Source organism: Mastigoproctus giganteus, chromosome 14, assembly GCF_048544385.1.
Source record: "Mastigoproctus giganteus isolate SK-2022 chromosome 14, ASM4854438v1, whole genome shotgun sequence".
NCBI lineage: Eukaryota > Metazoa > Arthropoda > Arachnida > Uropygi > Thelyphonidae > Mastigoproctus > Mastigoproctus giganteus.
This window is the reverse complement of record NC_143588.1, coordinates 31,807,937-31,834,739: the sequence shown is the minus strand read 5'-3', so window position 1 is coordinate 31,834,739 and position 26,803 is coordinate 31,807,937. Positions and strand designations below refer to the sequence as shown.

Genomic DNA, 26,803 nt, shown 5'->3' with positions numbered 1-26,803 from the left:
TACACCTCTATCAGATCACCTCGCTGGTGCCTAGTCTCCAGACACTGTAATTTGCAAAACTTAAGCCTTTCTTCGTAAGAGCACCCCGTTGTTCCATTCACTAATCTTGTTGCCCTTCTCTGTACTCGTTCCAGCAGCTCTACATCCTTCTTGAAATGAGGCCTCCAGACCTGTATACAGTACTGTAGGTGTGGCCTGACCATTGCCTTATACAAGGGAATAATCACCTTATCCCTGCTGGAAAAATTCCTGTATATCATTGACAATACTCCATGAGCTACCCTTGCAGCCCGTCTGCACTGCTCAGAGAACTTCATATCTGCCTACACAACCACCCCCAAGTCCCTTTCATTCTCTACCACTGTCAGTGTAGTACCACAGAGTTGATACGTTGCTCTGGAGTTGCTGTTTCCCATGTGTAGTACTTTACATTTGTCAATGTTAAACTTCATTTGCCACCTCTCAGCCCATCTGCTCAACCTTTCCAGATCCTGTTGCAGCAGCATAGTGTCAGTAGTGTCCTTGACAACCCTGCCAACCTTTGTATCGTCTGCAAACTTGGACATTAAGCTTGATATACCATCATCAATATCATTTATAAATACAGAAAACAATAATGGACCCAACACTGAGCCCTAAGGGACTTCACTAATAACATTAGTCCACGATGAGCAGTGTCCATTGATTACCACTCTCTGTCTTCTCCCCCTCAACCACCCCTTTATCCACAGCAGCAATTTGCCTCCAATGTCACACTGCTCCAATTTGTGTAGCAGTCTTCCATGTGCAACAGTATCAAAAGCCTTTCTAAGATCCAAGTATATAATATCAAAGTTGATTCCCTGCATCCAGTTCCTTTGTGACTGCATCATAGTATCCAATCAAATTGGTCAGGCAAGACTTCCCCTTAACAAAACCATGCTGTGTCCGAGCTATAACTGAAGTCTTGTCTAAATGATCCTGCAGTGCTTCTTTAACCAGTGCCTCCATTAATTTTCCTGGAACAGAAGTTAAGCTCACAGGTCTATAATTACTTGTGTCAGCTTTTGATCCTCCTTTGTGAATTGGGGTCACATTTGCACATTTCCAGTCTATGGGTACCTCCCCTGAGTCCAAGGAAGCTCTCATAATTATGGCTAAGGGTTTGCTTACTTCCTTTGCTGCCTCCTTTAATATAACTGGATAGATCCCATCCACCCTGGGTGCCTTTCTTGTGTTTATCTTCAACAGTTTCTCCTCCACTTTACTCCCAGTTATTTCAAGATTCTGTAGCTTGCTGCTAGAGTTGAATACACCTCTGGCATTCCCCTCGCTGAATAACTCCTCATGTGTGAATGTCGATGCAAAATATTCATTTAGTTTGTTAGCTACCTGATCAGGATCATCAACAGTTGACCCATCAATATCAAGTGGACCAATCTGATTCATCCCCTTCCTTCTAGAGTTTACATAAGTAAAGAACTCTTTGCTGTTTTTCTTTGCATCCCTTTCCAAGGATTTCTCATAATCTGCCTTCGCCTGCCTAACCTCCTTTGTAACTTGGTTGCATATCGACTTGTATCTATCATAGGCGTCTGTGTCGTGTGTTAATTTGTAAGTATCCCATGCATGTTTCTTCTCTGCCATATGCCTCATTAATTCATCTGACATCCATTTTGGCCTAAACCTTGAACAATATTTCTTAGTTGGTATGTAAAGCCTAGTAGCTTCCAAGATAAGTTCTTTGAATGCTTCCCATTTTGAATTTGCTGTTGGTAACATCATCAGTTGATCCCACTGTATAGAATTTAAATACTGTCTCAGTCCATCGTAGTCGCCTTTACGGAAGCAATAACCCTTCCCTTTACCCCTAATGGTAGTTACCTCTTTGAGTAAATCCCACTTCAGCACAATGTGATCACTGCCACCTAGTGGTTCATTTATCTGCAGATTCTTAATGCATGAAGAATCACTGCTGATAATCAAATCAAGAGTATTACTCCCTCTAATTGCCTCCCGAACATGCTGATGTAGAAAACAATCATCCAATAAATCCACAAAAGCCCTGCTAGTGTGTGAGTTACCAGCCCCCAAATTCCAGTCATTATCTGGGAAATTAAAATCTCCCATTATAAGACTCTCTGATTTACTGGCCCACTCTATTTCCCGGTACAGTTTCTTATTATACTCATCAGAGTCATTAGGCCTATAGCACACTCCTACTCTCAATTTTGATCTCCCAATGCTTATGTCACACCAAACTGACTCAACACTGCACTGTCCAGCGATGTCGACTGGCTTCACTTCCTTGGTTTTTATGTGTTTCTTAACTAATAGCATAACCCCTCCCCCCTTCCTATCCTGTCTATCCTTTCTGTAGATGTTGTACTCCCCAATTTCCAGTTCTGCATCCCTTATATCTGTGTGACACCACGTCTCTGATATCCCAACAATATCTGCCTTTGATGTTTTGAGCAATACCTCAAATTCATCAAATTTATTTACTAAACTCCTAGCATTGGTGTTCACGCAAGTATACCTGCACCTGTTTCTATTCTTAGCTACCCTAACACAACCCATGTGTTTACTTGTACTGCAATGGCTCCCAGCAGTCTCTGAAATATCATGCATCTTGTTTTTCAGGCTTCTGCTCATTCTGATAGAAGCAGTGCAATAATCTCTTTCACCTCTGCCAGTGGCTACTGTCAATCTATTGGTCTTTGTCTCCCCCCAAGCTAGCAGTTTTCCGACCCACCTAACACTGCCTTCGATAGCATCAGCAAATATTCTTGCATCCTTTCTATTTAAGTGTATCCCATCCCTGTAGAAGCAATCTCTCCTGTTAACAAGTACAGTCTAGGCTGAAAAAAATTCTACCCCTTGAGCCTTGTACAATCTTTCCAGGGCCGAATTGATCGACAATTCTTTTACTAGAGTTTATAACATTTGCTAAACAAAGTCTCAATTTCACAAAAACTTTAAATTTTCATTTAATTCTGGAAATTTGTAAAAAAATTCCTTCACCATTTCCTCCATGAACAAGGCGCCTTCAGTGTTCTGAGCTTATGTCCAGGTCAAGTCATTTTAGTTAAAAAAATATTATTAAAACATTATACCTCTATATTATAACGACAATAACACTACATTACTCCACACTGCTGGAGTAAGTGGGAATAATGCACGCACACTGTTCAGTAAAAACATTGTGACCATCTACTTAGTGAGTCTCCTCATCTTGCCACCAGTACTGTTGCCATGTGGCGAGGCACTCGATAAAGTCTGAATGTTGCGGAGTATGTTGTATCGTGTCAGCAGGATTGCATCCTGTAGATCTTCAATAGTCCGTGGTGAGGGACACACACACACAATGCAGTTCCTGATCCGTGTAATCTCAGAAATAGTCTGGGATTCACATCTTACGAATTTGGTTGCCAAGCAAGCACCCAGAAGGTCACCTTGTTGAGAACCACCCTTGAACAATATTAGCAGTGTGGCTGGAACACACCTGTGCGTGCCTGATCAGCCACAATAGTAGGTAATTTTTAGTGTTCAGAGTGTGTTTAGGGGTATGAGGGCTCCAAGGGATTCCCAGGAAATTATCCCTTATACCAAAACATTGCCACCACTTGCCTGTTTCTGTTGGACCAGGACATCTGAGTGATTTCTGCAGTTTCACTATACCTTTCATCTGCTATGCACATTGTGTAGTATGAAGCATGGTCCAACAATGCTGTTCAAATGGCAGTTTTGTATATTGTTGGTGATGGATGGCTCTAAGCAAGGGTAACTCGGCTGGGCACCTACTTTGGTTGCTCACATGGATAAGGGTTCTTTGGATTGTGGCCTTGGAAACACCATTGGTCAACCTCTGGTTAAAGTCCATGGTCAGCTATTCCATTTTTTGTCTATCATCTTGCACAATGCAGCGCAGCCTACGTTCAACATTACCATTGACGAGGCATGGTACCTCCCGTTGTCCCCGTGACTGCTGTCCTGCCAATTATCCTTTCACTTGTGGACACCATAACTATGGCACTCTTCGAACGGCTCACAAAATATGTATTTTCTCACACCTACACCAATTATTAAAAAGAAATAGCATTGTGTTATATTAAAATAATAATGAATTAAATAGAATGATATAATTCCAGATAAAATTGATAAAAAGGTAACTGACTGTAAAATAAAATATGAAATTTTAAACTGCAATGAATAAATTACAATAAAACAATTTAGATAAAACACAGGATAATAAAAGCGCTAAAACTCCATAGCTTTCGGAGGCATCCACCTCCTTTTTCAACAGTGAAGTTTATCGTGCGGCACATCCTTAAATATCAGCAGGCTCACGGTTCTCAGCACGTGTTTCTATAGGAGCATGGGCAGAATATCTCAAATATTGTTATCCTTCAATTGGTACTTGACAGTTGTCGTTTTTTTTTTTTTTTTTTTTTTTGAAGTCTGTGAGGTCACATACCTTACTCACATTGATAAAATACTTTGTATAGACTGCATGCTACAAACATGCATCACATTTATCAGTTCTTACCGCGCCACTTGTGTAATTAGGCAGGGAGGAAAAAGCCGATTCCTAAAGCATGGGAGTGGTCATAATGTTTTGATTGGACAATGTATGAATTACATTAAATTTATGAAATAGTTTCCATACTTACCTATTACTGAATGTGTCCATTACTAGAATTTCGTACTTGTTCAGATGAGGGAAGCTTTTGAACTACTCAGTCATTTAAAAATCTACAAGCACCTGCTTAGTCAGAATGATGTACACAATAAACATTTTATAGCAAGCAAGGATTATAGGTATTTATAGATACTACAGGATGTAAAAAAAAAAAAAATAAGAAGATTATGTAAAAGATGTTAAAGTATATAAAAGATTGTCATATTTAACACGTTGGTACCAGAATGTTGTCATTATTGGTAACATTTTTACCTACACTTAAACAGTATCAAAAGATGTTCTATACAAAAGTACTAATACTACGTAGTTAGATGATGTTGCCAAGAATCCATAAGTTAGGGCTTACTGTGAAAGTATTGAATATTTTAACCTGGGCATGGTAGGAGGAGTAAATGATATGAACCATGCCATTCAACACTAGTCAGAAAAAGCGCAAAAAAATTGTATAAGGATCATAGAGTAGAATTGTTTTTCCCAGCATTTCCGGTTGAAGGGATTGTTGTTATACAGTTGTTCTTGAGGTCTCAAAAGAGTGAACAAGAATATGTGAGTGCTGTTGAGTCACTTTTTACTGTTTTGAGGAAACTGCTGCTGGTTTTTTTTTTTTTTTTTGCGATGGATGAAATACACAGATCAAACATTTTTAATAAAATGTTTGATCTCAGCATGGGTAGATTTATTTTTTTTGCTGCTTCAAACCACCATCTTATTAAGATATTCACTATTTTACAATAGAACAGAATATTCATTGTAAAATTCCCAGTAAAGTGTGCCATAAGGAATGAAAGCATCTACACAAGACCTGTATTAGAGTTGAATGAACAACTTCTGTTCTTGTGCTGATTATGTTCCTTCAGCTTGGCCAATGCTTATTTCTTCTTCATTTACACTAAAAAGCAGGAGTTGTAATAACATCTTCCTGTGGAACTGCTAAAATGTTTGATATTATCCGGTTCATGGGTTGAATTAAAGAGGTGACATTTAGTGACAAAAACATGAATTTAGCATTTTGTTCATATTGTAATGTTAGTTTTCAGTTTTGTATCTTTCATTTAAATATTAAACTTGTCAATTTCTTTGAGTGAAATTATGGAAAATAATGACATACAAGGTTCAGGGAATGCTATAAAAAATTAATTTTATTCAGTGATAAATGTTTATAATCTTGCAGCCATGCTTTTTCCATTGTGCTTGTTATTGATCAAAACATTTTTTGGAATTCTTTTGTATATGCTTTTAGGCGATATATGCCTGTCTTTGATTGAATTTCTTGAATCAACTGAAACAATTTTCTTTTTTATGTCCTGTTTTAATTTTGAGAATAGCCACCTGTTGCTTGTTGCCAAATCATGTGAATAAGGTTGGTGCAGTGTAAGGGGAGTGTTTTTTTTTTTTTGGCATGAAATTGCCTGATGGGCTTGTTAAATTTAATCCTTTTCAGTACACATGACAAATGAGAAAATAAGTATTTAGCATAAGCAGGCATATGATGCAAGAAAGCAAGCTTATACAGCATCAGCCAAAAAAAAAAAAAAAAAAAAAACACCACCTTCCCATTTCACCCACCCATTCACACCAAAAGTTTGCCTAGTTCTGCCTTGAATTTATTTAAGCTGTCAATTTCCACGACAGATGGAAGTTTGTTCCATCAATCAACCACCTGTTGGCTAAAGGCAAATTTCCGCACATGTATTCTGCAACTGTCTTTCCTCAATTTGAATTTATGCCCTCTCAGGTGTGCTATCTGAGGAAGAATCTCATCAACATTGAGTTTTCTCAAACCATTCAAGGCCTAATACACCTCAATCAGATCACCTTGCAGGTGCCTAGTCTCCAGACGCTGCAATTTAAGAACTTGAGCCATTCTTGGTAATGGCAACCCTTTGTTCCATTCACCAATCTTGTTGCCCTTCTCTGTACTTGCTCCAGCAGCTCTACATCCTTCCTAAAATGAGACCTCTAAACCTATATGCAGTATTCAAGGTGTGGCCTGACCATTGCCTTGTACAAGGGGATAATAACCTCTTTATCCCTGCTTGAAAAGTTCCTGTATATCATTGACAAGACCCCATGAGCTACTCTTGCAACTTATCTGCACTGCTCTCGGAAAACTTATCTGACTGCACAATTACTCCCAGTTATTTTTCATTCTCCGCTACTCTGAGCGTAGTACTGCATGGTTGGTACATTCTCTGGGGTTACTGCTACCAATATGCAGTACTTTACATTTGTCAATGATAAACTTCAGTTGCCACCTCCCAGCTCATCTCCTCAACTTTTCTGGATCTGTTGCAGTAGTGTACGGTCATTACTTTCATTAACCACACAGCCAACCTTCGTATCATCTGCAAACTTGGACATTAGGCCCGATATATCTTCATCAATATCATTGATAAATACAGAAAATAACAGTGGACCCGACACCGAACCCTGGGAGATTCTACTAATAATGTTAGTCCACAAAGTGCAGTGTCCATTGATTACCACTCTGTCTTCTCCCACTCAACCATTCCTTTATCCATAGCAGCATCTTGCCCTTAATGCCATACTGCTCCAAATTGTACAGTATTTATTCATTCAATGCAGTTTTCTCTAATCTGGTACATAAGTAAAAACTTGGTGTGTGAATGGTCAAAAGATGTCACTGTAAGTGACTAATGCTCTTTTAGCTAGTAGTATTCATTCAAAAATCATATGGCGCCTCCGTAGCCAGGTGGGAAGGAGCAGCAGTGCGTAGCACACGCTTCTTGATTAGACCAGGGTTCGAGCCCATCACCACCAAATACGGAGGATGCGGAAAGGTCAGGGAATGACCACCGCATATCCCGGAGCAATATGGCCATAGTTGCTAATGCTCCTAAAAGCCATGTAACTAACTAACTAACTCAAAAACCATAAGATCATTCTTATAATTTTTGATACTTTTTGATCAAACTTTATACATGTTCACTTCAGAATGATATGCATTAATTAATTAATTATTAATTTGGAAGAAAAGTTGAATGTTGGTGTGCAGTTCTGAGCATTCATTTAAAGCTGGATATTCATTCAATGTCTACCATTTTTCAATTTCTAAAAGTTGGCAGGTATGGTAATGTGTAGTGGCTATATCCAGAGAATAGGGTAAGTTTTGTTACCTGAGCCATGTGACTAGGAGTGTTGTAAAAAATCCCATTGAATATTATCCTTTCTTTATCCATCCTGGAAAACTGATTCCATTATCTTAGTAGCTGTTGTCATCCTTAACGATTCATTGTGCCAAGGAAATCCATTGATGCCATTCTAAAGATACAAACCATTCCAAAGGCCATTTTCTCTCTGAATCATAGTAACAGATCTAAATTCCATTTATGGTGAAACTTTAGTTCACCAGTCAAGTGGTGACCGACAACCTTGTTTGAATCGGGGAAAATTTGTCAAGAATTGTCTTTTCACTGTTTACTCTCCCTTTTGTGGTCTGTACTCTTGGTACCCATTTTTCTGAAATTTTTGCCCACAAAAAAGTGGGCAGTAAATGATACTGCCCACTTTTTTGTGGGCAGTATCATTTAATTGTCCAGAGTATACTGTGGACAAATGTTGTTTTGCTAAAATTGTAACATATTCTGAACGTCTTTCAAGATCAGGTCATAAATACCATGTTTTTTATGTTGTCAACAAAATCATGGGTTATCCAGATCTGGATTTACCTCTGGTGACTTTGTGACCCATTTGAGTTTAAGTTATTACTCAAAAATTGGGTTAATTATGTATAAATGCCAGTAATTATTTTTTAAATAAAATATGTTGACCAGAAAGTTCAAATACCTCTTCAGAATGGAAGCATCTTTTTGAAAAGATGTGTATATAATGGAAAAGAGAAGCATTTAGTATGCATTTAAAAGTAAAGTACTTGTGTGGGGTATTTTTCATATCCTGTGTTGTTGTGACAAGGCAAAAATATAATTTTTTTTTTATTGAATAGGAACTTTTTATTAATTATCATTTAAATATTCAACACCAAAAAGCATTGTACACAAGTAACTGTTGGTATTTGCAAAAAAATTATGATGGGAAAATGTATCTGAAGCATTTTTTACAATTTTATGAATTGGGCCTTCTTTCTTTGTTTCCTGATGTCAGTCACATCCTAAATTGCATTATGTTAATCTGCACAGTTTTTCCTCTTTTTCTCTTCTATTTTAGTTATTTACGCATCTGTGTAACTTTTGCAATTCCTTTCTACAGTATATTTACAAGTGATACGCATTTTATATAATAGAAATAAAAGTTACAAAGAAACAAATCATTGACAGATGGTACTGCTTGTCAAGTGCATTGGATAATGAAAACAGAATCTTGTCATAACTTCTGTCATACATGATTGATCCATCAGTCATGGAACAAGATGCTAGAAAGCAATCTTAAATGGTTATGTGAACATAAACTTTGAAACAATACTGCAGCACTTGGTGGCTGGGATTTACCATTGTGACACTTTAAAGTCCTAATTTTTGTCAATGACATACATATATTGCTCTTTAAAGAGCATCATGTAGTTCTGACAAATTTGTAGGAAATGACAGCATGCCGAACTGTCTGTTTGAAAATGGATCTCATTTCAATCAGAATATGCATCCTGATAAATTTTTTGGAAACACTAATAGTTAATTGAATAAAATCATTGACAATCTTTTCCCTTGATTCATCAGTAAAATATTAACAAAAACAATCTTAAATCAGACATTTATTTAACAACACAATGCAAACTGAAAGCTAACAGAATACGCTATAAGAACAGTTCAGTGTTTACTGAACTGTTCTTATAGCGTATTCAGCTATGCTTGGACTGCAGACCACTAGGGGCTCACATCTGGTGAGTATGGGCTTGAGGCACCCAGGGTCTTGAGCTGGATATCATCATTCTCTTTCTTGGTGATTGGATCTCACATGCATATTGCATGTGAGATCATATATATATATATTTATATATATCTTCAGGCTTATATAACTTGCTGTTATATAAAATTTTATTTCACTATTGTTATTATTTATCATTATTTTTTTTTATTAATTTGTCATTTTTTTTTGATAGATAAAAATGAACTTGAAACAGCACAGCACTATTTAGAACAGGCAGCACAGAATAATTTGGTAAGTTTTTATACTTTTTAAATTATTTTTCTCTATTGAAAAGATAGTGCTTAAATGTATAAAGTACAGGAAGTTCCCGCTTTACGAGTTTTTTTTTTTTTTTTTTTTTTCAAGTATCAAGAAAATCGAAAATATGAACGTTAATTGCAAAAAATGAATGTTAAACATTCATAAATACCGCATTTCAAACCAATCTGTTCCAGAGACACCATCATATTGTGAAAATATCGTAATGTGAACCCAATAACACATTGTTTTTTAGTTATTCATTCCAAGACCTCGGAAGTTGAAATCTTCGCTATGTAACTAAGCTATTTATCTCTCTAAAAGGTAATTTTTATAATGTAAATTGTGCTGGTTACCAATTTAAATCATTAAAATGCACTACACTTTCATCGTTATTTTATTATTATTTTTTTTTTTTCTGTTATAAGAATCAAATTTGAATGCCTTTGTGTTTCTAAGGCATATTTCTGTAGGTCATGACCATAAAACAATAAAAACAATTTGCACTCTCCAGTTTATTGGACTTTTCTGTTATCGCAGTCTATTATAAATGGGTAGTAAACCCGATGTTGTACTACCATTTGTGAAAATACTGATAACTGGAATTGTGAGTTTTTACGTTATGTGAAATGTGTTTCCCCTTCGCTGAAATCTTCAATCATATAAAAAACAAATAAATTTTCAGAATGTTCTCTTCATTCTTTTTTTTTTTTTTTTTTTTTTTTTTTACACTTTGTAAACTTGTTACTCCTCGAATCGCGTTAGTTGCAATCCTACTTGCACTTATTGTGTTAGTTTGTGTGTGTGTTGTTAAAAATGCTTATGCATGCTATTGTGAAATTTATAAAGAAAAGAGAAGATTATCTTGGAAACATGCCTCTTGAAGCATTTCTGAATAAGACGACTTGTGCAACAAACCAACAAGTGCAGAGCCAACAATGAGTGATCAAAGAGTGTGCATTTTAGATGATGATGAAGAATAAACATTCTTTAACATTTGTAAGTCATAAATAATTTCTTTATTATTATAAACTGCTTGATTTTACAAGCTGTTTTCATTTCTTGGGATAAATCAATCATTGTTTAAAAATAAACTAATTAGTTAACTAATTTCATTGTTGAGAACGTTCCCCTGTTTTTAACATTGTTTATGGGAAATAAATTCCCACTTTACGAGTGTGCATTAGGAACGAATTAATTTGTAAAGTCAGGAACTACCTGTATTCTTTAACAGCTTCTTTTGACATGTAGTGCCAGAAAAGCTGGTTTTTTTTTTTGTTTTTGTTTCATATATTAACATCCCTTAATGCTTAATTAATATAATGAAATGCCAAATTTTATCACAGAATTTCAGGTTTTCTGTGATCAAATTATTTTATTTAAGTTTTATTTCATTTTTGAATATAAGTACACATGAATAATTTATAACAGTGAACATAGTATGCTAACACCATGCAATCAAGTTTAAAAAATTAATTTGGATGATGCAGTTATATTATGTTGTGTTTTTTTTGTTTTGTTTTGTTTTTTTTTTTTTTTTTTTTTTGCTTTAAAGATATCAAGATTTTGTTGGATATGTCTCACTCACTTGCACGCCTTCACATACACACATCCATAAGTAATGGCATTGCCCATAAAAGTATATACAAAGTTAAAATTTATATGATTTATTAAACATACAGGAAATCATATGTACATTTATTCTGTGTATCCACTTTGTTTATCATTACATTTTTGCCATTATTCTTTCTAACTCACACATTCACTGTGATAAAAGAATGGGCACTACAGCTGAAGCCAGCCTGTGACTGTCTTTTTCAGCTCCCATCTCAAAAAGTGTTTTCCACAAAGATATCTCTTCATATATCCAAATGGTGGGGAGGGAATCAGTTGGAGCCAGGTTTGTTATATATGCAGGGTGTGGCAAAATTGTCTACCCTAGGTCTGCAATTTTTATCCCATGAAATGGCCAGTGTGTGGCCTGGCATTATCATGATGTATTTGTGATTTGGTTTCTGTTAGAGCTTTCCTTTTTTTATTATTTTATAGCCCAAGCTTAAGTGGTGTTTGGCATTTCCTTTCCTTATTTATAGTCTGGGATTGTGTGATTATCTGGTTGTTTTTCTTCACTGGAGATGGCAGATGTGCCCATTCCATGGACTGGCATTTAGAATAAGGGTCATAATGGAAGATCCAAGTGTTAAAAAAAATCTAGAAAGTCGTATTGTAACAGGTCTTGGTGGATCACTTGCCTGGAGAACTTCATTTCTGTTGTTAACAGCTTTGGTATCCATCTACAGCATATTTTCCTATAGTCTAGGGCCTAAAATGCTTAATACACTTCCCCCTTTGAACACCCATAGTGCTTGCATCATTGCATGTGTTTCTTGTCCTTTTTTTTTTTTTTTTTTAAATTTTTGGGCAAAATGTTAGTTTTCTTCCATGCACACAAATTTGGTTTTTTGCCCATTGTCACAGTAGACTTAGTTTGTGGAGTCATTCCTGCCAAGTTCATGGCCAAACAAAAGTCACTGATGGTATAATGGAGCTGATTCAAGGAAGTTTTATGCAAAGCATGGGAAAATCATTATGGCATGTGAGTTACAAGCTTAACTTTTGTCAAGACCAACAGTGTATTATATCACTGTCTCAGGGTGAAACCATACAAGTTACAGCTTGTGTAGAAGTTATCGATTGATGACAAAACAAAGAGGATGGAATTTTGTTTGGAAACGTTTCAGCTTATGGAAGATTGGCAGCTGCCTGAAATCATCTTTAGTGACAAGTGCACTTTTCACACCAGTTAGACAGTAAACAAATAAAATGTAGGATACAGAAAAGCTATTCTGAATTTTGGAATAAGTGTTGATAGTCTGAAGATATCTGCCTTTTTGCACACCGAGTTGGCACAAAGTGTGTGAACCTGTCTTCTTTCACAATTATCGTGTGTATGGACATGTCACATTACCACAAGGAAGTTCATACATTCTGGAACAGGACTGATTTTGTGGTCCTCATAATCCCCTGATCTGACTCCTTTAAATTTTAATCTGCAGATTTTTGAGGGGACCAGGTGTATTTTCTGCCAGTACTAGGAACTGTTATTGAACTAATAACAATAATGCATTTTGAAAGAAATTGGTAATTTCTTTATTGGTATTCTCTTGGTAATTTCTGTATAATGCAGTATTGCAAAAATAATGCATTTTTGATGAAATTGGTTGTGTTTACATGGTTATGTTGTGCATGAATATGGAGGAATTGAATAATAGGTAGGACATCTGCTGAGTAACCAAAGGACCACATTGAACACACCTCTAAACTTGAAGATATTCTCTATCACCTGGACATGGTTTCAGATTTGTATCATGTACCCACTGCACACAATAAAAATTTTGTTTTATAAAGAAGTTTGTGGACACTATATAAAGTACAAAGTTGTAACTGACTTTCATTTGAAGTAGTGATTGAGTGACAATTTAGAAAGTTATTAAGTAATTGGCTAAGCTATTGATCTCTCGGGCCTGTCTAGCCATTCTTCAGGGTATGATGGGCTAAAACTTGCTACCTGTGAACCTAAAAATGCTGATGGAAACTGATATTCAGGTCCCCTTGGTGAGTTAAGTGGACCAAATTTCAGTGTGGTCCAGTCATTTTGTGACATCTAGATCCTCAGTGTTCACCTTTACATTGGTAGGACTGTAAGTAACCCTGGGTATACCCCCTCCCCCACACGTGTAAGCATGAAATGCTGCATCTAGTATACTGGAGGATGACCCCAAGTGGGAATTAATGTGAGCACTGGTTGAGGTGTGGCAACCACATCACACAGAAGAATGCCGACCCTAAGTGCCACCAGGCAGTGTACTGGGTGGTAGGTGATTCTCTCTCATTGTGAAACCTGTGTTAGTCTAGAGAGTAAAGCTCTGGCAACTACAGCCGACCGGGCTAGCCGAGTGGGTAAAGTACCTGCCCGGCAACCCAAAGGTCGCGGGTTCGATTCCCGCCTCGGGCTTGGATCAAAGTACTGCAAAAACCTTGGGAGGTGCAATATGGCCACAGAAGCCGATGCGCCAACAACTACCAAATCAAAAAAAAAAAAAAAAAAATCTGGCAACTACTTCTCTTCAATCATGTCATATGAGTGATGGCTTACTGTAAGCTGGCAACTATATAGTCCATTGGGCCCAACCTGTTTAACTCTCCAGGAGGCATCCAAATTCATTAGCATATAATCTAATTGCTTGTAGTAAGTCAGCTAGTGATGGAAGCAGTCAGAGTGGAGTATGGAGAGGCCATGTTATTTCAAGGAGGTGGGTATATTCTTGATGTGTGCACACCTATCCAAAAATTTCATTAATTCGTACATCATGTTCCTCCCCCTCCACTTTTACTTTAACTACTAAATGCATCATGAATAGCCTAAGTAATAGGAAAAATTTTATCTGTGAAAAGATGTAAACCTCCAAAAAACTTCCTCATTAATTTCACAAAAATGTGGTCTCAATGTTCATTTCCACCAACAATCTATTAAGTTCCACTTATTCTTTCTTAGAATCTCAATTATTGGTTGCCTCATCTATTGATCTTGGTTACCATAACTGTTTACACTGCGATTCCTTTTGCTTCCAAGGTGGTACTTGTCATTTTGTCCACTTTGATAATATCTTGCGAGAAACTTCCTAATTTGGAATTTCCTCTGACTTAAAATCTTTGTGCCATTCTGTCAAATTCATCTTTTGCCTATGTCATTCTCCAGGCTCCACTAATCGTGTGTAACTGTGACTTCCTGTCTTTGAAAGTGGATTTTGTGCTTTCTAATTTTCCTTCAGTGAAGTAAATTTCTTCGGCGATTTTAATGATCACAATGTCAGTTGACATCAGTTTTCTAGATGATGAGGCTTTTCTAATTACTAATGACCTTAGACAGCACCTTCATTTACCTACAAGAATACCAGACAATCACATTCCCAGTGCTCTTGATATTTTCCTTGCCAGCAACCCTTCTAAGTACACTCAATTTTAGTGGTCCTCTAGGACAATTTGGTGATGGTCTTTTTCATCGGAGCCTCTCTTATTGTTCTCAAATGATGCAAATGCGCTAACTTGTACATTAGCTCATAGCTTTGTGTTGTTCGACATTAGAAGAATGCAAAATGGGGAAGGTTCAGGAAAAATAAAATTTACATAATATTAAGTCCATTTTTCAGTATTCAAAGTTGAAGAATAACCAACTTGAAGCACAGTTGAAGAATATATGTTTTCCTTTATGAGTATTAACACATACAAAATTGACAGTTCCATCAGGTTTGGTTCTAAAAACTAAGTCAGCATGTGATGTTGAAGAGGAAGCAGTATAGACTCCATATATTTGTTGCTTTGTCTGAAATAGCGAAGACAAATTAGCATATGCCACCATCTGTCTAGAATAACTTGAAATCATAGGCAAATGAGATATTGTTGAAATAGCAATAATACAAAGCCAACAAGGCATCCGTTAAAAAAAATTATCTACAAAAAAAAAAAAAAAATTGTTATCTACAACAAGAGTTGTAGATAACAATTCCTATGGATATACCCAGAGTAATTCCAGATGTTAACGAGATGGTTGTTATTTGTATATCAACATGTCAGGGAAAGTACTAGGGAAAAGAATTGCATAATAGGGCTGACAGTACAGGAACCAGTAGCAGGAAGTGAACACAGAGTTCTATGGTGGACGATGAAGAGAGAGGTAGCAGTAGTTAAAGGCAGAGGAATGGGTTATAATTTCAGGTAAATTATTGGGTAAGGAAATTATGATGGCTTAAGGTGCTACTTGGCCTCTATTAACTGGGTAGAATGAAGAGTGAATACAATTGAATTATGGTATACCTTTAAAACATTAATTACAGAAGCCTTGAATGCTTAAACCATTAAAAAAAATACTCAATGAGGAAGATCCAAGTTGGATTAATAATGAAGTTGCCAGATTACTTGTGCAGAAAAAGATGACATGGAAAAGTTAGAGCAATAGAAAGTACTGAAGCCTATAACAGCTAAAAATTGATCCATGATAGTGCTACAGAAAAGGTTAGGCTGGCAAAGGAATAAGGAATCTCTGGAGATAGGGAATTCTTCACATAGATAAATACAAAGAAAAGGACAAATGTTGGACCTTTATGTAATGGATGTGGGATAGTATTAGATATTCCAGGTGATGTTGCAGATGAACTCAATTATTTTGCATTGATATTTACAGAAGGAAAACCCTTTATGTTAATGAGAAATTATGGGAGTGGAGTTGAAAAAAATGTAATTAATTAATGATGTAATAAATTGAAAAAACTTTGGAGCCTACAGGGCAATAAGGCTCCTGGGGTTGATGGCATATACCCTATAATCTTAAGGGAAACAGCAAGTGAATGCATTGAACCATTGAGACTAATTATGAGAGCATCTGGGCTTGGAAGTAATTCCATTGGATTGGAAAAGTGCCAATGTATCTCCAATACATAAGGGTGTTTCTAAGAGTGAAGTGAGAAATTACTGGCTGGTTAGTCTAACTTCAGTAGTAGGGAAAATCATGGAGACGATAATCAAGGAATAATCGGGATCATTTAGATATAAATGGAATTCTGAAGGATACTCAGCATGGTTTTGTAAGAGAGAATCAGGTTTAATTAATCTGGTTAGCTATTTTAACAGAGTCACTCAAGTGCTCGACTTAGAAAATAATTTTGACAGTTCATTTGGATTTCAGCAAAGCATTTGACTCAGTCCCACATGAGCAATTACTCTTTCAGCTGGAACAGGTTGGAATCACAGGAAAAATCCTTACATGGATAGCTGAATGGCTTCAGGGCAGGAGGCAGAAGATTGTGATAAATAGCTATTCGTCAGATTGGGTTGATGTAAGAAGTGGGAGTGTCTCCAAGAATCAGTATTAGGACCACTGTTTTTGTTTTTCATAAATGACTTCGATGAAGGGATAGAAGATGTGATGTCTAAATTTTCATATGATGTAAAGATTGGTAGAGTTAATGATCACCGCCAAGCAGAGCTTCTTCAGAGTGACCTAGGGAGACTTCAGGGATGGTCAGAAAAATGGCAGCTATGCTTCCAGCACCTGGGGAACAGTAACCCCAAAATAACTTATACACTTGATGGAGTTAAAACTAAAGCTGGTAGTGGAGGAAAGGGACTTGGGTGTCACGATACGGTCAGACATGAAGTTCTCTGAGCATTGTAGACAGGCTGCAAGGAAGGCCCATGGTGTCCTATCGATGATTTGTTGAACAATTGCTTGTAGAGATAAAGATGTCATAATCCCATTTATAAAGGCTATTGTTAGACCACACTTGGAATACTGTGTTCAGGTATGGAGACCACATCTAAAGAAAGACACTGTGCTTCTTGAAAAGGTTCAAAGAAGGGTAACTCCCTTGTGAGATCGACAAAAGGGTGTCCATATGGGGAAAAACTTCGGATATGTGGGTTGCAGAGCTTGGAAACTAGGCACCTTAGAGGAGACTTGATGGAGGTGTTGAATGCTCTGAGAGGCATAAGTAAAATGAATGAGGACGACATTTTATGGTTATAAATGATTCTAGAACTAGGGACTGTAATTTCAAGTTGGGGGGGGGGGCAGGAGATGTTTAGGCTGGATTGCAGGAAGTTTTATTTTAGCCAGAGAGTTATAAATTACCAGAATAAGTTACCTATATGGGTGGTAGAGGCTGACAGTTTGGAGAAATTCAAAGGTCAGCTGGATAATTATTTACGGGAGGAGGGAAATGCATCGGTTGTCTTTCCTTTTCTCATATTAATTATTTATTATTTTGTTTTTTTTTTTAATTTTCTTATTTTATTTTTACTGTTTTTTTTATTTTTTATTATTATTTTTTTATTGTTTTTTTTTTATTATTATTTTTATTTTTGGCTGGTGCAGTATAAGCATAGCATCTTTGGACCATGTGGCCATTACTAATACATAACTTCATATTTGAATATTGAGTAGAAAATTTGCAACATTGAAACTGGCCCACTGGTGTACATGATTAGCTGAGGTAGAGACAGCAAATTTGACTGAAAGGAAGGAGATTGGGTATTATAATTAGAAATAAATGCTAGATGACTAGAGTTACATTCTATAAAACTAATTGTAACAAAGAGAAAATTCTACCTGGAAAGGTAACCAAGTGAATTTTACTGCCTGAATTGAAGTTGCCAGCAATGGTAATCTGCTATTTATCATTTATTAAAGAAATGTACCTTTTTTAACAAAGAAATAAAGAAACATTGGCATGAAGGTATTGCTGGAAATTACGACAGATTATTTTCAGGTCTACCTTAATCGTAAAGTCAAGGGATTTTTTTTTATTTTTTTTATTTAAAACTCATATGTGAACACAGAAGTATAGCAGTTGTCAGATCGTGTCCTATGATAATGTGGCTGAGTTTTCTTTGTGTTATAATGCTTCCACATTTCCAATTGTCTCATTTGGAAATATGGGATTGTTATATGGAATTGGCAGTTATAAATTTTATTTTTTAAGTATACAGTGCTGCTGTTTAATATTTTTATTCTGAAATACCACATTATAAAAAAAATAAATATAAATAAAAAAATACAATAATAGTGCATTTGCCATTTAAAATGTTTAACTCATTAGTTTGTCTTATTTTTATTTTTAGCTGTAGTGCTCTTTGCTTATAACATGTGTGTGTTAATGTTATCACCTGACACCTATATTTATCAGCACTGTAGAAATTTTAAAAAAATTGTTCTACCAACATGAAAGGTATAAACTTTAGCAAATATAAGTGGACTTTGTTCTAAATTGCATTAATTCAATGAATTTTGCTAGCTCAAATTAAATAAAATTAGTTTTAATTTTGTAAAACTAAATCATATTCTTTTTAATGTATCAGCTTTTCTTCCCCTTTTTTTTTTTTTTTTTTTTATAAACTACAGCCAGATTTCCTTCAGTCGTTAGCTAATGTCCTTCAGCATGGTGCAAACAGCCCTGTGGCCCGAATGGCTGCAGGTTTACAGATTAAAAATGCTCTTACATCAAAAGATCCTGAGATTAGGGTTCAGTATCAGCAACGGTGGTTATCATTTCTTGATGAAATACGCAATTATGTCAAACAAAGAGTGAGTAGTTTATTGTGTTTATAAAAGTCATATTCTGTGTAGCAAATGATGTTATAGCTTAATATGAAAAGATTAGATTACTTATAACTTCGTTGAATTTTTAAAATTTATTTTTAATTTGGAATGCTTTTATTTTTAACCCTAAGACTTAAATATTATTTGCTGGTGGAACTAAATGAACCTGATTTGAACTTTTATATTAGCAAAGAAATAAAAATTAAGTTCCTGCCCATACAGTCAGCACAGTGAGCCTCTAACAGATACATACAAATTGATTCTTTGCATTTCATATTAAGTAGTTTACTGTTATTTTTTATTTACTGCTTTAATGCACGTCATTTACTTTCTTTACCATCACCACTATCTCTTTCACACATGTATGTGCACATGCACAAAAAAAATTCAGAGTATACATTTATATGACAAAAGCACAGTTCAGTTGAACTTCCTAAATCTGGGGACCTGTTCCTTGCTAAATCTTGGAATTATCTGGTTTCATTGTAAGGAAAAATATATATGAAAAAAAAAAAAATAATAATAAATTATTAATAATAATAATAATAATAAATGCTGTATTTTTCTACTGAAACTTACTGTATGCTTTATTGTACAAGTTATCCTATGTTGGAGAAAGGTAATGTACATTAAAGTATAATATTGTGCAGTATAGTAAAAATATTATTTCATGGTATATAACAGATGCTTTATTTTCTAGTAAATGTATACATATAAAAAAATATAAATAATTTAAAAAAAAAAAACACTATATAAAAACTATTGTGCCCACTTATGGATGGCATATTTTAAATTTCAGCGAATATTGCAATAATGTAGTACTCACAGTAATGTGAATTCTATACCACAAAATGCCTAGGTATTTTGGTAATCCTTTGAAACATAAGATATTAGCAAAAGACCAGTTTGACATTCATTTAAATGACTGGTAATCCTTGAAACAGCCTGTCATAGCAGTGTCTCATTCAAACAAGGGTTGGGGGTAACCTTTTGTAATTTTGTTTTAAAGTAGTGCAATACCTAGGAAACTCATGGTATAACACAGTGGTTTTCAACCGGGGTACTGCGGCACACTAGGGTGCTATAACAACATTCCAGAGGTGCCATATCTTTTGGGTTTAAGTTAGTTAAAACTTTTTTAAAAATTTAGTTCATTATAAAAATGGTGTACGGTATCCATTGTACCGTATCATTTTAATTTTGTAGTGATCTATAATTAATATTTATTTAGTACCTATATATAAAGAATAAAATTATATAAGTATATATAATTTGTATTATTAATTGAAATTTTGTTTCTAATTATTATTGTAGTAACTATCATATAACATATATTTTTTAAATATATATATATACACAACAGAGAATCAGATTATTAAAAGGTCTAAAACCACTGTGTTAGGTATTGCTTTTGGCCAGGGGCACCGTGAAAAAATTACTGGGACACTAAGGGCACTGTGAACTGAGAAAGGTTGGGAACTTCTGGTATAGTAGTTCACTCCATTGTGAATAATAAGCCCATTGCATTATTACACTAAAGTTTAAATATGCTTGCCAAAAAAAAAAACAGTGGAAAAAAAATGGGCCGGGTGACTTCATGTATAAAATCATTTTCCCCTTCCAAAGTATATAATTTATGAAACAGCAACAGAAATTTTACGCAGTTGCTTCACTAAAGTCCTAGTGTTAGGGTTTCTTTAACAATGTAGTATTTTACAGTAGATAATACAGTTGATGAAACAACACCTGTGTTTGTGTTTTTAAACACCTAAATCCTCTGGGCTCCTTGATTTTTTATTAAATAGCATATAGGCAAATTCAAATAGTTGAAAGTTACTGTGTTAATTACTATTTACAATTTGAGAGCTGGTTAGTGAATGCTTAAGTTAGCATAAATGTCCAGAAAAATGAGGAATCCATTGCCATTTACCAACATCAAACATTGTTCACAAATAGCAGTATATACTTTTTCAGGGCTGTCTAATAAATTTCTTGATATAAATTGCTGATTTTTGTGTGGTTTGCTTGGTTTGCCCATTTTCCTAGAGGCAGCTGGTAAATGGGCAGTGCCAGATAACAGATTTATGAGTTTGGGAGGTTCATTTTTATAGCAAAATACTATTTTGCTATAAAAATGAACTAGCTTGGGAATAATTAAAAACACACCGAAAGTACTTACATATGCTTTCAGTTGGTATTGACAGCTGTTGCAGGTGTATATATTGGCAGCTGTAATACCACATATCCATAAAAGAGAAGCTAAGGTAAAAATCTTTAAAGTGATCAAGTTTTTTGCTGTATGAATCCACTAATGAGGAACTTCGGCAGTTCATTTGAAGATGTATGCACGGCTTCACCAAAGTGAGATAGTTGTGCTGCGTTCCTGCAAAATATCATTCTTGTTTTGTATAATGTCAAATACCACATACAGATCATAATTGCAGATGATGCAAAGAAGCAGAGCTTCTTCAGAGTGACCTAGATAGACTTCAGAGATGGTCAGGAAAAGTGGCAGCTATGCTTTAATTCAGCAAAATGCAAGGTCTTACACCTGGGAAACATCCCCAAAATACACTTGGAGTTGAACGGAAGTCAGTAGTGAAAGAAAGGGAGTTATGTTATGGTCATATGAATTTCTCTGAGCATTGTAGACAGGTTGCAATGGCGTCCTATTGATAATTTACCGAACATTTGCTAGACCACAATATTCCAATTGTGTTAGACCACACTTGGAATACTGTATTCAAGTGTGGAGACTGCACCTAAAAAAAAAAAAAAAAAAAAACATCTAGTTTCTTGAAAGAGTCAAGATGAGTAATTCACTTGGTGAGATTGGCAAAAGGGCATCCATATGAAGAAAGACTTTGAATATGTGGGTTGCACAGCTTGGAAACTAGGCACCTTAGAGGAGACTTGATTGAATTGTTTAAGGCTCTGAAAGGCAAAAGTAAAATGAATGAGGACAAAATTTTCACAGTTATATTCTAGAACTAGGGGTCATAAATTGAAGTTCTGGTGTGAGATGTTTAGACTGGATTGCAGGAAGTTTTATTTTAGCCAGAGAGTTATAAATTACTGGAATAAGTTACCTACATGGGTGGCTGAGGCTGACAGTTTGGGGAAATTCAAAGTTCAGCTGGATAGTTACCTATGGGAGGAGGAAAATGCATAGCTTGTCTGTCATCCCTGCCACCCCAAAGTTTCCGGCATCCCTGCCCCCTCCCCATACTTTTCCTTCATCCCATGCACGGTACCAAGTACCTTTTCGTGTTTGGGGTTTCATAAAAAAAATTTAAAAAAAGATACGGAGGGAGCCAGCAAATCACGGCATAGACCATTACTTCTGTATGGTGACTCCTTTCAGAGAGGGGATGATGATGAAGAAAAAGCAGACAATGATGTACCCAAATATAGCATCTGCAATTCGTTCCGTGCCTAATGGTGAAGTACTACATATTCCTAAACCACCCAACCATTTTTCTGTACACTCTGATGAAGACACTGATGAACACCAATTTTTATATACACGAAGAAGTACAGCAGCCATCTACTTTAAGGGATTCACCATTTTGTCCAAACCTTTATCCTTCTGAACCATATGGGATCACAAAATGAGTTTAACTTCATCACTGATCTTGAACTGCTGAAGAATAAGGCAGAGCTTTTGGCCTCGAGACCACAATAGTGGAATCGTCTAGATCGGCGTTTCACAAACTCGGGTCCGAAGACTAGTTCCAGGGGAGTCCGCTAAATGCACCCTCTGGAACTGGGGTCAAATTATTCGTTCTATGTATAGCAAATTGATGATAAATAACATTATTGTTTATTTATGTAAAAATAAGAATAAAGTTGTTTTTTTAAACGTAACTTTGAATTTTCTTTTCAGAAAAACCCAGTGCGTGCGTGTGCACTCATGCACACACATATTGGGGTCCATAAACCTTTTTTTATTTTTGAGGGGGTCCGTAAACATTTATTTTTAAATTTTTTTATTTATTTATTTATTATTATTTTTTTATTATTATTTTATTATTTATTATTATTTTTTTTTTTTTTTCATTTCTGAAGGGTCTGTAGATCTCAGTAATTTGGGAACTACTGGTCTAGCTCATGCTGCGAAAGTGACAACATTTTTTACTTGAAATAAAAACTGATAAATTCTATCAAACAGAAGGTGAACTTACTGTTTGTAAGGATGGTCATGATTGAATGGCAGCAATGAACGTCGGGCATGTTCCCGAAGAATGGCAACTATTTATAGACTCTTCTGAGGTTAGCCTTAAGGCTAACACAATGGAAATATGCTGCCTTCAATACCTCTTGTGTGTGCTGTTCAGAAAAAAGAAACATGCAGATATGGAGGACATCCTATTAGGTGTACACAATCAGATGGATGAATGACAGATGTGGTTATTTGAAGGTAATTGCCATTTTATTATGACTACAAAACGGTATTGTTGCTTTCTCTGTGAGTGGGATAGTCCTGCCAAGGATAGGCACTACGAGAAGAGGAGTTGACCTTGACGAAAATCATTAACATCTGGAATGAAGAATGTAGCATTTGAACCTCTGGTAGAGCCAAATAAAGTTTTGCTTCCACCACTCCACATCAAACTGGGGCTCATTAAAAATTTCATGAAGGCTTTGGAAGTGTAGGGTCCTGTATTCACATACTTGCAAGAGAAATTTCCAAAACTTAGTACAGAGAAGATTAAGGTAGTTGTTTTCATTGGTCCACAAATAAGGCACCTTTTCAAAAACTAACAGTTCGGATATTTCCTTAGTGATAGCAAGAAATCGGCGTGGAAACGTTTCAACTGGTTTTCTAGGAAATCTTAAAAGCCAGCAACTAAAGGCAGCTTGTGGGAGATCTCATTACTTTTTACAATAATCTGGGGGTGCAACGTGTCATTGAAGATGCATTTCTTGCACTCACATCTGAATTTCTTCCTGCCAAACCGTGGTGCTGTCGGCAGCGAACATGGTGAGCTTCCATCAAGACATCGCAGCGATGGAACAAAAATACAAAAGCAAATGGGTTGCCACCATTTTAGGTGATTATAGGCAAAAGGCATAAAGGTCCCGTGTTTGATACGGGTATGTTCATAGCTACATCTTACTGCCATATAAATTTAAAAAAAAACCCTTTTATAAATATAAAAAAACTACTTTTTTCGAAAACAAGATCTATCTGCCATTTTAAGCACTATTTTCATGTTTAGCACTCCAAAATCTGTAAAGTAAACTTACTTTTATGTCTCTAACAAGATATGACCCAAAATTTGTTGTTCAGTGTTATTAATGTGATTTTAGTTGTTGTGATGAGGTTGAGACCGGGCTTGATCAGGATAAGAATCTTTAAGAAACTATGGTAACAGACAACTGGTGATGACGACAAAGGCTTTGCTGCGGTGGCGGAGTAATAGAAGAGGACTGCTGACCGGCCGCAGTTTTAATCTGTTTTCTCTGATGGTCATCCCGCAGTTAGTTTTTTTGCGCTATCTTTGGTTATCATCTTGGTTCCAGTAGCAATAAAAATAATATTTACGCCCTTTTAAAAATGAATAAAAAACAAAAAATTCAACAAGAGCATCGTGTCTTCAATGAAGAATGGAACACAAAATATTTTTTTGCTAACATAAATAACAAGCCTATTTGTCTCATCTGCCGGGAGAGTGTCTCAGAGTTGAAAGAGTACAATATTAAAAGACATTTCACTACTAAACATTCCGAATATGGTGCCAATTTAACTCTGGAAGCGAGGAAGAAAACTGCTGATGGATTGATTCAAAATTTATCTAGACAACAAAATGTGTTTATGCGGGTAACTAAGGAACAAGAAGTTACTGTAGAGGCAAGTTTTGCTATTTCTCATATAATTGCAACAAGCATTTTTCTGATGGAGACTATATTAAAGAATGTATGACTGAAGCTTGTGGAATTATGTCCTGACATTAAACACAAATTTGAGAATATAAGTTTATCTCGGCGAACCGTAGTAAGAAGAATTGAATGTGTCGATACAAATTTGAATGAGCAATTATTATCAGTATTAGAATCCATAAAATGGTACTCGATAGCTCTCAATGAAAGTAACGACCAAAAGAATACTGCGTAGTTATTAATTTTCATACATGGATGTACCTCTATTTTGAAATTATTGAAGAGCTTCTTTCAATGGAATCTCTTGAAGACCAAACAACGGGAGCTGATATATTTGAAAAAGTTGAAAAATGCTTAACAAGATATAATTTACAATGGAACAAAATGGTAAACGTAACAACTGACGGAGCACCAAGTTTGACAAGTAAAAATGTTGGAGCGTTAAAGAAAATTCAGGATAAAATTTGTGAAAATTATCCTGATTATAATTTAATTACAATTCATTGTATTATACTTCAAGTATTATGTAAAAATGTGTTAAAAGTTGAACATGTCACATCTTGTATTATTAAACTAGTAAATTTAATACGATCGAGAAAATTGAAAAATATTATGGACTTTCTCGAATTAACTGATAACTGGATTTGTGATTTTGTGTTTACCCTGGACATCATGACACACTTAAATACTTTCAACACCGTGTTATAAGGAAAAATTTATACGCCCATGATATGGTAAAAAGTTTGAATGGATTTCAATTAAAACTTTAAGTTGCTGAATTCCAGAAAATAAAATTCAAAAATATTGTGAAATTATCAACACTTTGAATGACGACTTTTCACGAAGATTTGGCGACTTCTGAAAAATTGAGACAAGTTTGGCAATAGTGCGAGACTCATTTTCAATAGAAATTGATACTGCAGTGTGATACTGATTTAAGAGAATTGCACCGTCATGAGGAAATCTGTAAATTTACAATACTCTTAATTCGGACAAATTCGACAAACTTAAAAAGATTTTGCCCGAAAAATTTTGGTCATTTTTGGATCAACAAACTGATATGTGAACAAACATTTTCAATCATGAATCTAAATAAAAATTCTTTACGATCAAACATCACCGATGAACATTTACAAGCAGTTTTAAGAATCTCAACTACAAAATTTACACCCGAAATTAAAAAAATATTAAAAGATGTAAAACAGTTCCATTCATCTCATTAAATTCTTGGTTGTTAGAGAATAATTTTTTTTTATGTTATATTTCTTCTTCGTGATAACAAATAATATATATCTGAAAATAGTATTTTATGTGCGACCCGCCTTAATGTGGCCCTTCAGCCAAAAAGTTTGCCCAGGCCTGCTCTAGTGTCTAGTCACAACAACCTCTTGCTAAGGGGAGCAGATAGAAAGCACAGCATGTCTCCCTTGATATGATAGTAAAAGCCACAAAAGAGAAGGGACATTCATAGCATCAGACACAGCCTCAATATCTAAGTAATTTTCAGCAAGCAAGTTTATGATTGCTCTTGAATGCTGCTAGTATGCCGTTTGTGGTCGTCGACCGCTGTGAGAGAGCATAGTGAATCTGGGGAGGCTTATCTGCTAGTATTTGTTTGGTGAGGACTGGTAGCAGCATTTTTTCGACTAACTTCAGAAGTGTTGAGGCTTTAGAGATTGGGTGGTAATGTTTAATTAGTGATGGGTTATGGATGGATATAGACCTGATGCTATAGTCGTTCCACTCAATTGGAAAGGAATGGATCTTCAGGACATCATTGTAGATAGACACCAGTGGTTAATAATAAAAGGGCTCAGGCACTTAACAATGAATTGGGGAATGTTATCTCCTGAAGGCATAATTCAAATAGCAGAAGACTACTATAGAGAATTATACAAGGAGCGAGGGAATGATGCCAGCAGTGGGGAAGATGGATCACAAATTAG

The 26,803-nt window shown here is 35.6% G+C and overlaps 1 protein-coding gene across 2 annotated transcripts in view; it reads left to right on the top strand.

The window, feature by feature from the left end:
* Fs(2)Ket (Importin subunit beta Fs(2)Ket) overlaps window positions 1–26,803 on the top strand; it is a 277,390-nt gene that overhangs the window by 34,095 nt on the left and 216,492 nt on the right. For both annotated transcript variants that reach the window (XM_090388864.1, XM_090388863.1), the window contains exons 2-3: window positions 9,756–9,814; window positions 18,777–18,959. In XM_090388864.1, the coding sequence (XP_090244990.1) occupies window positions 9,756–9,814; window positions 18,777–18,959 (242 nt within the window). The remainder of the gene's footprint in view (window positions 1–9,755; window positions 9,815–18,776; window positions 18,960–26,803) is intronic.